Source organism: Silurus meridionalis, chromosome 9 (assembly GCF_014805685.1).
Source record: "Silurus meridionalis isolate SWU-2019-XX chromosome 9, ASM1480568v1, whole genome shotgun sequence".
NCBI classification, from domain to species: domain Eukaryota; kingdom Metazoa; phylum Chordata; class Actinopteri; order Siluriformes; family Siluridae; genus Silurus; species Silurus meridionalis.
This window is the reverse complement of record NC_060892.1, coordinates 17216490-17233707: the sequence shown is the minus strand read 5'-3', so window position 1 is coordinate 17233707 and position 17218 is coordinate 17216490. Positions and strand designations below refer to the sequence as shown.

The 17218-nt window shown below is 39.2% G+C and overlaps 2 protein-coding genes across 8 annotated transcripts in view; both read left to right on the top strand.

Moving 5' to 3' along the window:
- Positions 1-755: 755 nt before the first annotated feature.
- gfod2 (glucose-fructose oxidoreductase domain containing 2) lies at positions 756-13738 on the top strand. 6 transcript variants are annotated; one of them, XM_046857136.1, is made up of 5 exons: positions 760-1128; positions 2369-2751; positions 3650-6953; positions 8338-8516; positions 11761-13738. In XM_046857136.1, the coding sequence occupies exons 3-5, from the start codon at positions 6701-6703 to the stop codon at positions 12430-12432; spliced, it is 1104 nt and encodes a 367-aa protein (XP_046713092.1). In that variant the 5' UTR covers positions 760-1128; positions 2369-2751; positions 3650-6700; the 3' UTR covers positions 12433-13738. The 6 variants fall into 6 exon arrangements, with proteins under 6 accessions (XP_046713090.1, XP_046713089.1, XP_046713091.1 ...); XM_046857139.1 differs by lacking the exon at positions 2369-2751 and having other exon boundaries at positions 6598-6953; XM_046857137.1 differs by lacking the exon at positions 2369-2751 and having other exon boundaries at positions 6587-6953.
- A 1092-nt stretch (positions 13739-14830) lies between these two features.
- The window catches only part of LOC124390976 (vicilin-like seed storage protein At2g18540), a 3640-nt gene continuing 1252 nt past the window's right edge, over positions 14831-17218 (top strand). Inside the window, exons 1-2 of one of the 2 annotated variants that reach the window (XM_046857141.1) lie at positions 14831-15152; positions 16616-17075. In XM_046857141.1, coding sequence (XP_046713097.1) covers positions 16652-17075 — 424 coding nt within the window. In that variant the 5' untranslated portion in view covers positions 14831-15152; positions 16616-16651. Of the gene's footprint in view, positions 15153-16592; positions 17076-17218 lie in introns of both variants that reach the window. The other variant, XM_046857140.1, reaches the window with a different exon arrangement.

Below are 17218 nucleotides of genomic sequence, written 5' to 3'. Positions count from 1 at the left end.
TTGATTCAAAACCGATGGAAGGCTGAGTATATGTTTACTGACACTGCCAGTATACCTGTGTGTCTTATTTGTGGAGCAAATGTGGCTGAAATATCATCTAAAACAGCACTACGAGACAAAACATCAGAAGAAGCTGAAAACCCTGAATGCAGAGCAGAAGATACATAAAGAAATTGAGTTAAAGAAGAATCTGACATTTGACCAGATGTTTTTCACCAGAGCAAAATCACAAAGTGAAGCTGGTGTGAAAGCAGAGGAGAAATCAGAGCCACATCAGCCATTTACAGAAGGAGAGTTTCTGTAGAGGTGCATGATGAAGCTGTGCGAAAGGAGATATTTTTATGGAGCAAACTATTTTCAGTTTTTTAAAGCTTAAGTGTATATTTTATTAACGGCATAAGAGCAAAGAAATCTGATTGGTTTGGTTTGTTGGATTTTGTTTACTTAAAAGCACAATGTTTGTTTATTTTTTCAGGGGTTTTTTTTGCAGCATGTTTATATTTCTAACTTGTATAATTTTGACAGGATATGTCAAATATTTTAAGTTGTTTAAGTTGATTTATTCTGGAATGATATTTTCCTGTCTGTTTTTATTCATATTTATGTTAAAAAAACATTTCGTTTTAGTATGGTCAATAAATTTCATTCCTGCTTTAAGTTTTGGCCCCCTGTGCAATTAAGTTTGACACGCCTGGTGTAGATGAATATATTAATGGTGCAAGCATTTAAATAACCGGATACGTCACCGTGGGCGAAATGGGCGTGGTGATTGGCGCGCTCTGACCCGTGCTGCGCATGCGCGAACGCTCCTCGCTTGTTTCTGTGACCGGATCTGTTTGTAACGTTAGAAATCTCACCGCTGTGTACACAATTCATAAAATTCACAGCACCGGTTTTACACTGCAGACGAACAGAAAAATAATACAAGAGAAGAGGTGAAGAAATATGGACCGTGTAAGAATGACATGAAGATTTTGTTTCCTTTCTTGAGAAAGAGAGTGAGTTTGTCCTAATCTGATCTGAGGAGGGAGGTGGCCCGGATGCTAGTAAGGACTCGACTCGGGAGATTTCTTTTGGGCGAAAATAAACAAAAAAAAGATTTCTGGTTTGAGGAAAATAGGAGTTTAGGTGAGTAAAATATTTAAGAATTGTTTAACACGTATCCAATCACCTTACCGAGGCGGGTTAATATTGATTTTTATTATTAGCTACCTAGCAAGCTAATCATGAACCTAGCTAACTGCATTCTCCTCACAGGAAATACAGTAGTTTATTATTGTTTATTTATAATAACATTTATTTGTATTATTATTTTTTGAAAAGATTTGATACATGTGAAACCAGGTAAATGGGCGTTGTTGCGTTTTAATCCGCTGTCGAATCAACTTTAACCCTATTTATGCATAACTTGTCCTCGCATACAATATGTTGTAATATATTCGTTATCATATTATTTCATTGTTTATCTATATTTAAACATGTATATTTATAACATTTTTCATTAATTAGAATCCCTTTATTGTTATATACTCTATGTGAAGTAGATAAATCAGTAGGTGTTAGAATTTAGAGCCACGATATTAAATGTTACTCAGAATAAAAAATAATAAATTTTATATTATTTTGGACAATATGTTTTGATATGTAGTATGGTTTTAAAATTCCGGGAAATTTTCAAGACTGGAAACTTTTCCTGGGAATTTATTGGAATATACCGGGAATTTACAAAGTTGCAGGTTAGTCTATAACAGGGATCTTAAATATATGTGGAAAAAAATTATTACAGGATAATCTTGATTTTAATTGACCTGATTTAATGCGATTTTAGTTGAATTTCTGCCCCTCACATACATCAGTCACACGCACGCACACTTCCGGCAGGGGTATTGAGTATTAAAAAAGACCATCTTGGCGAGTATTCACGTACATGGCATAAATATTACGTAAATTTATGTTTAAAACATCTTTGTACTGTGTGCAAGCTATTGTGCTATTGTACCATTGTAAAAACAAATACACTGACGGAGCAGATATTTCTAAAAGTATCTATAAAAAAAGACCATACCCCACAAACAATCCCCCTAATTCCGGGCTCACACTGTGCGATTTGTATAGTCCCTCGCGATTGTTGCTTGTCAGATTGTACGACTGCAAATCCTGACGCACACAAGGGAAAAAATGACGCCCGACGTCCTACGTCATTAATCCGCGACACGTTCAGACTCGCGTCGTCTCGATAATGGTAGCAGCAAACAAAAGTCTCTGTAACGTTGTTTTTGTTTTGATCATGAAAACATCATACAAACACCCCGTTCCCTTCCATAACTCTAAGTTTCTTCCTGCTGTACTTTCCACCTGACTCGTTTAGACATTTTCCCCGAGGTGGTTTGAACTTGTCGCGTCATCAGGTTCGGGGCTCGGATTGGTTCAGGAAAGAGTCTGAAATCTGACACTGCCAGAGTTTTTCATCGGAGGAAAAAAATGACCGCAAACGCCATTAATCGTCAGTCGATGAACATGTCACACCAGCGATCAAAGACTACAGATCTCACCCTAGGATTATAGGAATCTTTTAGGATTTTCAACATTTGTTTCAGACGACCAAATCGTGGCCAAAATCGTACAGTGTGAGCCCGACAATAGTCACCTGGGGGCGGGGGGAAATTCCGCCCCAACTTCCAGTCTCTTGACTACCACAAGAATATTGAAGCCACAGTTCTGCATTTGAGTGCGAAGATTACAACTATTCAAGTAAGTTTTGATATTCATCGGGTACATATTTTATCCATGGTATTAAAGTTTAGCAAATACCCAAATGTGTTTATACAGTAACTAGCAGACAGTAAATCAGATGTGCTAAATGTAAGCTAGCACTATTTCATTAACAGTTTATGAGGTTATTGAGCTCAAGCTGTAATGCTCGTTCTTCTACTATTTGCTATCCAGTTTTCTGTTTTTATACAGAAGAACATTACTGGTCAAAATGTTTGGAGCCTTGAATGTTTTTGAAAGAAGTCTCTTCTGCTCCTCAAGTCTGCACTTATTTGATCAAAATACACAACAAAACAGTAATATTGTGAAATATTATTATTATGACAGTTTTGTGTTTTAATATACTTTACTTTAATGTATTTCTGTGATGCCAAGATGAATGTTTATCAGTTATTACACCAGTCTTCAGTGTCACATGATCCTTCAGAAATCATTCTAACATGCCGATTTATCATCAATTTTGGAAACGGTTATGCTGCTAAATCTTTTTTTACCATGTGATACTTTTTCAGGATTCTTTGATCAATAAAAAGTTTCATTTTAAATTGTAAAAATATTTCACAATTTTAATTGGGTTTTTTTTTTGTATTTTTGATCAAATAAATGCAGGCTTGATTACCATAAAAGACTTCTTTCAAAAACATTAAACATTGTAATGCATCCAAACCTTTCACCATTATTGTATATACTGGGTTCTAGTTTGTTTTAGCAAACATGCAATTTAAACATTTATTCATCTAGCCTATTTTGTATTTATTTTCATCAATTGTAAAATATGTTTGCCATTCCAAAAACATTCAGTTTGTTTAACTAATTATTTATTTAACTGCATTGCACAAGTGTTTTTACAAGCTTTTTTCCTAATCTTCTCCTACAGAACAATGCCACGCACACCATCTCATGTGTGGATACATTTCACCTCAGTCAATGTGGAAGGAAAGACTATGTACACTTGCAAATACTGTGCAAAGAGCTATGTTAAGAATGCCACAAAGATGCAGCAGCATATAGCCAAGTGCCCGATGTTTTCCCAGGGCTTAAAACAAGCAACCCCAGGCAAGAGTTCATCTGCTTCCGTTCGAAGTGAAAACGATTCAGATTCAGACACCCATTATTCAGCTCCTGGGCACTCTGGAATCAGAGGATTTTTTGACTCATTGGATGAACATAGCCAGAGGAATGCTGATGAATGTTTTGCTCGAGCAATGTATGCTACTGGCTCACCTCTGATGCTCACATCCAATGTCTATTGGAAGAGATTTCTAAATTTTCTTTGCCCTGCATACACACCTCCCACCAGACATGCTTTATCTACTCATTTGCTGGATAGAGAGTTCCACAGAGTGCAGGCAAAGGTCAAGCAAACCATTGACCAAGCAGACTGCATTTCAGTCATCTCTGATGGGTGGTCGAATGTCCGGGGACAAGGAATTATCAACTACATCGTCACCACCCCACATCCAGTATTCTATAAGAGCACAGACTCAAAGGACAACAGACACACTGGCCGTTACATTGCTGATGAGCTAAAAGCAGTCATCAATGATCTTGGACCTCAGAAGGTTTTTGCACTTGTAACGGACAATGCTGCAAATATGAAGGTCGCATGGGCACTCGTGGAGGAGACCTACCCTCACATAACAACAATTGGCTGTGCTGCTCATGCTCTTAATCTTCTCCTTTCAGACATCATGGCACTGAATACAATGAACACACTGTACAAGACAGCGAAGCAAGTAGTGAAATATGTGAAGGACAAACAGGAAGCTTCAGCAATCTATCTCTCTAAGCAAAAAGAAAAAAACAAGAACACTACACTGAAGCTCCCCAGCATCACTCAATGGGGTGGGGTTGTCATTATGTACGCCAGTCTGCTAGAGGGGAAGGAGTCTTTGCAAGAGATGGCCATATCGCAGACTGCAGCCATTGAAAGTGCCATCACGAGAATCCTGATGGATGATGTTTTCTGGGAAAGAGTAACTAGCAGCCTGACAATCCTCAAACCAATAGCAGCAGCTATTGCCAAGATAGAAGGTGAAAATGCCACCTTGTCAGATGTTAAATGTCTGTTTGCTGACCTCAAAGAAGAAATACTAACTGTCCTGCCCACTTCCCTGTTGCTGCAAGCAGAGGAAACTGCGGTGGTCAGATCAGTGGAGAAGCACCAAGAGTTCTGCATGAAGCCAATACACGCAGCAGCATACATGTTGGACCCAAAATATGAGAAAAGCATACTCACTGCTGAAGAGATCAACGGTGCTTACAGTGTTATTTCTGCCATGTCTCACCATCTGGGTCTTGATGAAGGTGAAGTTTTCAGCAGTCTGGCAAAGTACTGTACCAAGCAAGGCCTTTGGGAATGGGATGGGATATGGCAGTCATGCCAGCACCTTTCTGCATCTACCTGGTGGAAAGGACTTTGTGGATCTGAGGCCCTTGCAACTGTAGCCTCAATCATCCTTCAAATCCCACCAACATCAGCCGCCTCTGAGCGCAACTGGTCACTTTTTAGGAACACACAAACAAAGGTTCGCAACAGGCTCACGAATGCAAGGGTTGAAAAACTGGTGGCCATCCAGGCAAATCTGCAGCTCTTCGAGCCTGACACAGACCCTTCCTCAACAAGGCTGAACAGTGACACCGACGATGAAGACGAGGCAGATGTCAAGGAAGAGTATATAGAGGGTGTATACGAGGTTCAGGAAGAAACCATTGAGACCTAAAAGGATTGTGAGGAAGGATGCAGAAACCAGAGACCTAAGAACCTTGAGAGAAAATGCTTTGATTACACAGCAATTATAAGGAAATATGTTTATTTCATTCAACAATTATGCTTTTGTGTTGCTCAGTAAAATAATTAAAATTCTACTTACAATTAAATCAGTCAAAAATGTCCTTTTTTAAATCTGTATTAGTTTCCATGCCTGTCAGCTTATGAGCAAACAGTTTATATTTCTGTTTGTATATGACACAGTTTAGATCCGTTTCCCAGAATGTCTAATGAATTCCCATATGTTCATGTACATTCCCACAAATTCTTGGTAAGTTTCCAATTTGGAATATTTTCCAAATTCCCCAGATCAAGTTCCCATGGAAAGTTTTCTGGGAACTTCCCGAAAATGTTTCCACACTTCGCAACCATAATGTGTATGCATTTTTTTTTAAATAAAAGAAAGATTGTGATTGCAATCAATTTAAAAACAAGGCTTCCCAAAAGAGCCTTTTATTTTACATTAAGGGGTTTGAATAAATAAATAGTTGAGGAAGCAAGAATTATAATGGTGCAGAAATCAGAGAGCTGTTTTTGTTACATTACAGTATTGGTATGATTTTGGATTAATTTACATGAGATTTTCCTTAAATAAAGACTTGTGTTGACTTTATTTTCCTCTTATAAATCTGTAGATATGGATTAATGGATTTAAGGATGGATTTATGGATTTAACTTTTTTTGTTATTTTAAAATCGATTTTTGTCAAATGTTTATTTTACACTATCCCCTGTGACTTCTGTGAAAGTCAGGTGATCAAACATTTGAATGGGGGATGTTAATAGTACAGTAAACAAGACACGGAGAATGAAAACGTACATACCAGAGCTTGTGTAAGTGGATCGGCACGGTGCGAATTGCACTGGAATGTGTCACTCAGTCATAGTATTCCCCCTACATGGCAGGCTGTTCCTTTTCTTAACTTTTTTAAGCGAATTGTATTAGTAATTTTAATCACAGATCTACTCCGGGTTTGTTTTCGTTTATCTCCTTCATCTGCCCTCTGTCACTCCCCCCACCCTCCGCCTCTGTCTCTCTCTGTAGGATCTCTTCAGATCTTGGAGCTTCAACTTCTTCAGATGGGACATGGTGTGTAATGGCTAAGGAAGCGTGAGGGCAGAAGCAGGCTTGTGTGTGTGTGTATGTGTGTTGAGCAGAATGTTGCCAGGTGTGGGTGTGTTTGGAACGGGGCAGGCTGTACGCTCCTTGGTGCCCTTACTGCAAGAGGCAGGATTTCCAGTTCAGGCCCTTTGGGGCCGGACGCAGGAGGAAGCAGAACGTCTGGCTAATCATCTCAACATCCCATTCTCTACTAGCCAATCAGATGATGTCCTGCTGCGGCAGGAAGTACATCTTGTGTGCATTCTGACGCCACCACCGCACACACGCCAGATCGCCACAAAGGCATTGGGTGAGAGTCTTATACTAGTATACTCTCCTTTTCTTTATCTCAGATATCTGTGTACTGAACAGAACGGATTGGGTTCCTTCCTGAGCCGCACCCAGTTCTGTACTCACACACACACACACACACACACACACACACACACACAGACAGACAATGCCTGACTGAATTGTTCTTTTCATGTTAACTTGCTTCCTCAGCATTTTACACAGAACTTCAGAAAAATATATTTAAATCATTCTTTCTGAGGATAGTTTATAAAATTGATATTGGGTTAAAAAGCAAAACTAACACTCCATGTAAAAGAGTACTGAATTGCTAAATGTGCTAAAGGGAAATAAATATTAATATATTAATAAGTATATTTCTATAATTAATAAATTCTAAATAATAAATATAATGCAGTGCACTCCATGCAGCGCACCATCTCGCGTGTAAAAACAATCAGCACGTGGCGTCAGTGATTCGCCGCTACTGGCCGGAAAAACGATCGGTATGGTGCCTTGACCTCTATTAATAACTAGGCTTGCAAAATTCCGGGAACTTTCGAAACAGGAAACTTTCTGGGGAAATTAACAGGAATTCATGAGAATAAACTGGGAATTCACAAAATTGCAGGTTAGCCTATATCAGGGAGCTTAAATGTAGTAATACTTAATGGTTAAATTGTGGATAATTGTGGTTAAAACAAAAAGATTTTATGTAATTTTATATACATTTCTACCCAATTATTATTATTATTATTATTATTAATTATTTTTTATTTATTTATTTATTTTGTATAGCACTTTTAACAATGAACATTGTCTTAAAGCAGATCACATGCACACAGCACTCTTACTGCAGGGTTATTGAGGCAAGCACTGTGCAATTCTCCTTATCATAACACGGATTATTTCTTAAATCCTGCACACAAAATAATGTCAACAATATTCGTTTTCGCGCATATTCACAGAAATGTTTGAAATATTACATAAATTCATGTTGTGCAACAAAATTGTACAATTAAATCAAAGTAAAAAAAGGTCATTTAAAAAAAATGTATGTTTGCATGCATGCCATCTTATGACAAAAGATTTGTATTTATGTTTGCATATAATACAGTTTATATAAATTTCCCATAAATTCCTGAAGAGCTTCTAACTTGGAATATTTTCAAAATTCCTCAAATGAAGTTCCCATAGAAAGTTTCTGGAAATGTTTCACCCATTTAGTACCCTATTAATAAATATGGGAATTGTAATTCGCCAACTTTTATCATCAAATACTGGTATGATATGAGCAAAACATAGATTAAAAAAAGCATGTTTAGCCAAACCCTCAAAACAAAAAAAAAGAGAAAAAGATCTGCTGTAATACGACATATTAATCTTTACCTGTGTGTGTGTAGGAATTGGAAAGAACGTGATCAGCGAGCAAGCTGCTACGCTAACAGATGCTTGTATGATGGTGACGGCAGCACGGTATTACCCGCAGCTAATGAGCATCATGAACAACGCTCTGCGCTTTCTCCCTGCCTTCGTCCTGATGAAGAGGCTGCTGGCAGAGGGCTACTGTGGGACACTTCAGGTAAACACACATGCACCCACACCTGTTAGGAGTGTATACAGTAGAATTTTACTTGTTCATTTTATTCAGGCTGTGAAAAATTTACTTATTCCAAAAAATTCACACACACTCATCTTTTTTTTTTATTTAATGGATTTGTGAAATGGAAAAAAAGTATGGCTGTGTAGACTTTATAGCTACTCTATCGAATTTTGTCTTTCCTCTCTCGAATTTTCTTTTCTTCAAAACATGCTTTCTTTTTAGACTGAAGTAGACTGATTTTTTTACCTCCTTGAAAACACATTAAGAAGGAGTTCTCAAACTTGTAACTATAAAATCTTATTTTAAGAGTATAAGGGTGTCATCAAAAAAAAAATTTGTTTTCTATTGTCTGTATTTTAAATGTGGATATTTTCCCCACATAATCTCCACTCCACCTTCATACAATCAATTCATAGCAATTAGGCATGTTTTTTTTAAATGTGTACAGTAACCAGATAGATAATGATTTGGTAATAATAATGTTTTGGTACCACATAATTTATTAGTACGATATATATACATACATACACACAGGCAGTCGTCATTTTATGACCTATGCAACTTACGACCATTTCGACTTTACGACCACAATCGCTAGCCACGGCGTCGTCGTGCGTTTAAAAATCACCATTGGTGAAGCTTTTCTCCCGATGCTGTGCAGCTCAGAACACAGGTGAAGTGCGTTTTTTCATGCCTGGTTGTTTTCAGCGTGACGAATGATTCACATATCCTGTTGACAGTCCGAGTGAGCAGCAGGTCAAACGTCAGAGGAACCTTATCCACATTTATGATGTGGTGCGGCTCGATTCAGTGGGAGCGCATCTGATGTAATATAAAGAGTTTCATTGATTTCACCTGAACAATTTCATTGGTCTAATGTTATGGGGCTCAGCGTTTTGGCTTGAAGTTTGTGAAACCGGGAAAACCCCCGGAAAAATCCATAAATTAGCCGCTTCATTGTATAAGACGCTGGGTTCAAAACGTGGGAAAAAGGTAGCGGCTTATAGTCCGGAAAATACGGTACTTAAAGATTTTTAGAACATCATTTCACAGTACTGTACATATAGCCTACTCTACTTACGACCAAATCGTGTTACGACCGGTCTGCCGGAACCAATCGTAGTCGTAAGTCGAGGACTACCTGTGTATATATATACAGTTGTATGCAAAAGTTTAGGAACCCCTGACAATGTCCATGATTTTCATTTATAAGTATTTGGGTGTTTGGATCAGCAATTTAATTTTGATCTATCAAATAACTGAAGGACACAGTAATATTTCAGTAGTGAAATGAGGTTTATTAGATAATGTGCAATATGCATCAAAACGAAATTATTAAATTTGGGCACCCTTGTCATTTTGTTGATTTGAATACCTGTAACTACTAAGCACTGATTAATTGGAACACACAATTGGTTTGGTGAGCTCATTAAGCCTTGAACTTCATAGACCGGTGCATCCCATCATGAGAAAAGGTATTTGAGGTGGCCAATTGCAAGTTATTGTTCTCTTTGACTCTCCTCTGGAAAGTGGCTACATGGGGGTCTCAAAACAACTCTTAAATTACCTGAAAATAAAAATTGTTCAACATTATGGTTTAGGAGAAGGCTACAAAAAGTTATCGCAGAGATATAAGTTGTCAGTGTCCACTGTGAGGAACATAGTGAGGAAATAGAAGACCACAGGCACAGTTCTTGTTAAGGCCAAAAGTGGCAGGCCACATAAAATAATGGAGAGGCAAAGATGAAGAATGGTGAGAACAGTCAAAAACAGCCCACAGACCACCTCCAAAGACCTACATCAACTTGCTGCAGATGGTGTCACTGTGCATCATTCAACAATTCAGCACACTTTGCAGAAGGAGAAGCTGTATGGGAGAGTAATGCGAAACCAGCCTTTTCTGCACACACGCCACAAACGGAGTCACTTGAGGTATGCAAACGCATATTTGGACAGCTTCATTTTGGAATAAGGTGCTGTGGACTGATGAAACAAAGATTGAGTTATTTGGTCATAACAAGGGGCGTTATGCATGGTGGCAAAAGAACACAGCGTTCTAAGGAAAACACTTGCTACCCACAGTAAAATTTGGACGAGGTTCCATCATGCTGTGGGGCTGTGTGGCCAGTGCTGGTACTGGGAATCTGGTTAAAGTTGAGGGTCGCATAGATTCAACTCATGAATCTGCTGATATTATTGATATATTGAGTGGAATCTATGCGAATAATGTTGAGGAATCAAAGTTAAAGTTATGCCGGGGCTGGATATTTCAACAAACAATGACCCAAAAGACTGCTCAAAATCTACTCGGGCATTTATGAAGCCGGCTGTCCTTGCTCAGCAACCATCAAACCTACCTGAACTGGAGATGTTTTGTAAGGAGGAATGGTCCAAAATACATTCATCCAGTATCCAGACACTCATTACAGGCTATAGGAAGCTTCTAGAGGCTGTTATTTCTGCTAAAGGAGGCTCTACTAAATATTGATGTGATTTTTCTGGTGGGGTGCCCAAATTTATGCACCTGTCTAATTTCGTTTTGATGCATATTGCGCATTTTATGGTAATCTAATAAACTTCATTTCATTTCTGAAATATTACTGTGTCCTTCAGTTATTTGATAGATCAAAATTAAATTGCTGATCCAAACACCCACATAAATGAAAATCATTGACATTGTGAGGGGTTCCTAAACTTTTGCGCGCACACACACACACACACACACACATTATATATATATATATATATATATATATATATATAACACTCATTTTTATCTGTTGTAAATGTACCTTAAATCAATACGTTTGAAGTTTTTAATACTCTAATCAACATGGGAATGGACAAACATGGATGCTTTATGCAAATGTATGTTTATTATTAGTGAAACCAAACTCAACATAGAGCATGAAGACAAAATATTCTTGTAAATGTTTTAAAGTAATTATGTTGTTTTAAATTATGTAAATCAGGACACCAAACGGAACTTATTCTATGTTTATATTTTTGCCTCGGATATATTTATAATTGTTATATATTTGAACACTTATCGATTATAGTTGGTTTAATTGAAAACTACTGTTTAAAGATTATTGATAATTGAAATGTATTTGAAAATAAGACAGTAGGTGTATTCTATTTTAATTAATTAATTAATTTCTTTTTATATTTTCTGATTTATTGTGGTGTGTAGTTTTCTGAGTTTTCCTTTTTCCCCCTGCAGGTGTGTGAAGCACGTGTGTATGGTGGTTCTTTGTTGAGCCAGTCGTACGGCTGGGCGTGGGAGGAACTGATGGGCGGCGGTGGCCTTCACACGGTTGGTTCCTGTATCATTGACCTCCTGAGCTACCTGACTGGGGGGCGGGCCATCCGTGTGCACGGAATGCTCAGGACCTTCGTGCGTCACGCTGGCACAGGCGGCGGCATTCGCTCCGTCACTGCTGACGACTACGCCTGCTTTCAGCTGCTCATGTCAGGGGGTGTGGTCTGCAACGTGACCTTGAACTTTAACCTACCAGGTGCTGAGCTTCACGAGGTCATGCTGGTGGGATCGTCCGGGAGACTGGTGGCCAGGAGCACTGAGCTGTATGGCCAGCGCAACGGCACAGAAGGTGAGGAGCTTCTTTTGAACGACAGCGGTTCAGGGGCGGGGCCTTCTGTCACAGGACTGAAAGCGATGGTGAATCAGCTCCGTCTGTCTTTCCAAGCACAAGAGGACCGGCGGTCATGGGCTCGGCATCCAATCGCCATGGCAACTACGTTCGAGGACGGCCTGTACGTGCAAACTGTGGTGGATGCCATCAAAAGGTCAAACCGCACTGGGGAGTGGGAGAGTGTTGAAGTCAGGAGCGAGGATGTAGATCCTAATCAGAACCACAGAACCACTCTGATGTAAACTGACAACTGTTTTAGTTCAAACACTGCGTGCGGAGGGTTAGAGAGATTTCCACACACCAGACAACGGACACTCGACTTCCATGTTAGATTTCTCAGGTTTTGTTGTCAGGGTGCGAGATGTGTTTAAATGGTTTTAAGTTCTGGGGTCACACTTGTATATCGCTACTATACGTCTGCACATTTCAAAATATGAGTGAGATTTATAGATATCAATACTACGCATGTTACGATGTCACCATGTACAATCCACTCAACTATGTTACTTAACTATGCACGTGCCCACTGCATAAAAAACATTCACCGCATTACCTACTATGCAGTGCTTGTACTGTAAATTCGGAAACTTCTGCCTCTGATGTCGCTTTGATCATGTTCCAAATTTTATCCAACACTTTGATTATCTGATATAAGATCACATTCTTTTTTGGTGATCGGCCTAGTGATCAACGCTGGCACTGACTTCAGGTAAATTTGCTCGGAAAGTTAAAATATTCTGGAAATTGTTCGTTTTGTTTTGGTTTAGTCATTGCGTTTGTTATAAAGACAAAGGATGTCCGTAAAAAGTACACATATTACAGTCATTTTCACAGCCATTGTGTGGTTTTTAGACTGATGATTAAATCCAGAAAGGATTATACACGACAACGATTTCACACCCTAACACACACAACTTTTTTTTTTCTTTGCTGGTGCTCTAAAAGTTGGAATTTGTATTATTTTTATAATCAGTTGAAGAAGGTTTGTTATATATATAATAGAGATATCTACATCATTACAACGAATCATTAGAAAGGTGGATAAAATCGTTATCTAATATCATCAAGTGGTAGAGGGAAATATGGACCTTTCAAACAGGAAGTACAGAGTGCAGTCTGTTGTGTGAAAAGCCTTCAATCTGATTTTTTTTTTTTTTTTTCTGAGAAACACTGGAGTTACATCACTGGAAAGTGTATGTGTTTGTGTGTTCACCACTATTCTCTACTTTAAGCTACATGAATAGGTGTTTAGCTGTGAATATTTTTATTTGTTGTATTTTATTTAAACCTTTTAAAGACACGTCCATACAGGCTTTAGCCAGAATGTGTATTGAATTGAAAAGCAGCAGAGGATTTTAACGTGTTGGACTAATAAGATGACGCTCACTGCGAGTCAACATCTCCGTTGGTTATTTTTTATAAACTAATGTCTAAAAAGCTGTACAAAGTTTCTGGCATGTATTTATTCTTTAAAACAGTGTGTGTGAGTGAGTGAGAGAGAGAGAAAACAGTGTTCCCATGGGGTTAAATAAAATACTTCCAAATTTCTTTCTGTTTTGGGTGTTTTGTGCTCACATAAATAGCAAGTCCTGTAGAGATTTGAAGATTTTTTTTAACACAATCACACTCTAAAGTCTGGAGATCTTGAACTAGCTGTTTCCCCAGTATAAAACATGAGTAGACTGGAGCACTTCTTTGGAAGATTTACTACAGTGTCATTAAGCAGTAAACATTAATCAGTGTTTAGCTGCTAATTCTGATAAACAGGAATCACTTAAATGTCCTATTGATATTTTTTTAAAGCAATACTAATTACTAGTCAAATTGTAATAACTGAATGAGACTATGAGAAACCCCAAAACATGAGCAATAATCTTTAAAGTCAAACAAACCTATTTGGTACCGAAAGATTTGTGTATCAGAGCCAATGTCTTCCAAATCAGCAGATCTGACCATCAGAACCTGTTAAACATCTCATCCCAAATCTCTTCCTTCTGTGTGTGTTGTAATAATAACAACTTCTATCGTGGGAAAGTCTTCCACTTGCTTTTGAATCTTCGCTTTGTGGATTAGTGTTCATTCAGCTAAAATAGTATTAGTGAGAGCAGGTGCTGATGATGGGTAAGGAGCCTCCAGTTCCAGTTCATCCTAAAAGGAGTTCAATGTACTCTGTGCCTGACACACAAGTTCCTTCAAAAGTAAATATAAATTTGGTTTTGCACATATATTCACTGGTATAGACTGTACATATGATAAATGTCTCATACACTGGGATTTGCACCTGCATCTTTCACAATTAATTAGAAAAGTATAGGAATGTTTGTTAGTATATGTTTTCCTTTTTTGACAAATATATAGATATTTATTTAGGTGCAAACAAACAAATATTAAATACATTAATTTAGAAAGTAATGACTGTATAAGTCAGCTTTATATATAAAAAAGCGATTGTGTAATTGTGATACATTGTGTAAATGTTTTGGTCAGATTAATTCTGAAAGTTTTTATTTCCATTTAATTTTTGGGATTTTCCCCTCACAATGTAAATGATATATATTACATACATATTAGTAAATAGTAAAATAAAGTCAATTTCCTTCAAAACCGAATGTTGCTCTCTAACGAACTCTAGCGGTCACGAGCGTTTCCCATAATGCACCCCAATATTTGGTTTGATTCGCGCGCACCTTTTCCTCCTCTCAGTGGAAAGCCGCTAGTAACTATGGCAACTTTTTTCCACTTCTCAGACTCCTGATTAATGGAAGTCGCTGAGTGATCGTTAAAAGTTGCGCATTCGGTCGTGCGGGTTTGTTTTATAGCTACCTTGATTCGTTTCCCGCTTAGTTTTAAGATTGTGGACTTAGCGAGTTAGCTAACGTTGCTGCGCGCGCTTAATGCGACGAACCAGCCCTCCTGTCGCAGAGTGATGATGAAAGGCGTGTGACAGAGCGTATGGACTGGGGTAAGTGTTATCTTTTTTTTTCTTTTCCTTTTTTTTTTTAACAACCTCAAGATTGTAAATACATTTTGTGTAAATCTTGCACACTTGTGAAACCGGTGCGTATTTTTTTGGACACGGTCAGTTCCTCACAGTGCGTCCCAACGGCCATCTTTGCGTAAGCGGAATAATAGCATGCGGGGCTGCAGAGAGACCTCCGCGCGTATAGGGGCAGCACTGAGGCTCCCAATCACAGTGCTCAGAACAAAACCCACTCTCAAATGGCGGCACGAAGACGAAGCATAGTGTGGTCATTTTTCCAAGCCGAGGACGAGAAACGAGTATTATGTCTTCTTTGCATGAAAACGGTTTTATATTTCGGTCACACGACCAACATGCTTCGGCATTTACGAGCGAAACATCCGAATGACTTCTCGGCTCTGGACAAGAGAAAATCCACCCCTGGAAAAAGCGCATCCAACCATAATAACGGCTGTGTAGAAGGTTTGGGCCGCTCTCACTTTCTACCACAGCGTTGTTATTTACTTATCATGTGATACACGGATCACTCCTTTCTTTAAATCACTAACACGGTGTAACTCATTGCGCGGTTTATATAAAAATCCGTGCGATTGCTTGGTCCATTGGGCAGGCTAACTCTTGGCGCCAATATGATCATAACCTACCGAAAAAGCCAGCGCTGTGGTTATTATAAGCATTTGACAGATCTGTATTGAGGTCCCACACACATCACTAATCCTCACAATCTGATATTATTCCGGAGTTCGCGCGCGCTAGCTACTTGCTAACTAGCTAGCCCGCCACCATCAGCTCAATGTTCTCCCTCCGCGTCGTGCCTTTTCTTCAGGGCGCCATTTTTAGCTTCTTTGTGTTCTCCCACTTACCGCCGGGAACAGATAAAGCATTAAAACGACGAAACGTGAGATTTGATTGTCAGTGGCAGCGCGATCCCCGTTCTCCTAATCCGGTGCGACTGACACGTCCGGCTCTGTTCACTTCCACTAGAATGAATCACTCATTTTGAGGTTCGTTAATGGATCGAGCGAATCGGTTCTCTAAACCGACCGAATCGGAATGTTTCGGATCGAATCGACTGTCTCGGTGACGATGTCTTGCGTTAGCTTACACAAACCCACGAGGTAGAACTACTACAGTTTACACAAACAAGCTTTTTCTATTATATTTTTATGATTGAGAAAGAAAGGTGCTTCATCCTCGTCACTTTTACAGCACAGTAATATTATATTTATGCATAATCCAGCGCTGTTAGGAGCTGGGGTCAGCCATGATACAGCGCCTCTGGAGCACTGAGGGTTAAGGGCCTTGCTCAGGGGCCCCAAAAGTGGTAGCTTAGCAATACCGGGGCTTAAACCCCTAAACTCCCAAAATAAGGACCCACTGTGTTATCAGAGTGATTGTCTTTTCAACTGTGTATCTTAACAGTGACTGTCATGATGGATGAGCAGCAGGTTGAGGTCCCGGCCGAGGTGGGAGAAGCAGAGATGGACGGGGCGATCCGAGGAATATTGTGTGCAGCCGCAGGAGAAGCAGTAACGGAAGCGGAGGCGTCCGGGTGTGAAGGAGAGGGCAGGGGGACCCAAGAAGGCAGCCCTGGTACGCCCCAAACACCCTCCTCGCGTAAGTGGAGCGCAGTGTGGGTTCACTATCGCAAAGTGGACCAGGAGAAGAAGGCTCTGTGTTTGCTGTGCATGGAGAAGATCCAGCACCAGAGCAGTACAAGCAACCTCATCAGACACCTTCAGAACAAGCACCCCACTGAGTATGCCCAGCTTGAGGAGCATTCCCAGAAACGACCCCCCAAACGCAAAAACGACGAATCAGAATACATCCCTGTGACTTCGCCTAAAACTCGCACCACACCGACCAGCCGCGTTGTCCCATCTCAGCTCAGCAGCAATCTAACGGGTACAGATTTCTTTTATATACTGTAATTAAATACACAGCCTGACTCTGTTTAATATTACAAATTTCACTTTCATCATGTACTGTGATCAAACAATACTCAGCTCTTCTTAAGAATATAAAAAAATAAATATATTAAAGTTAAG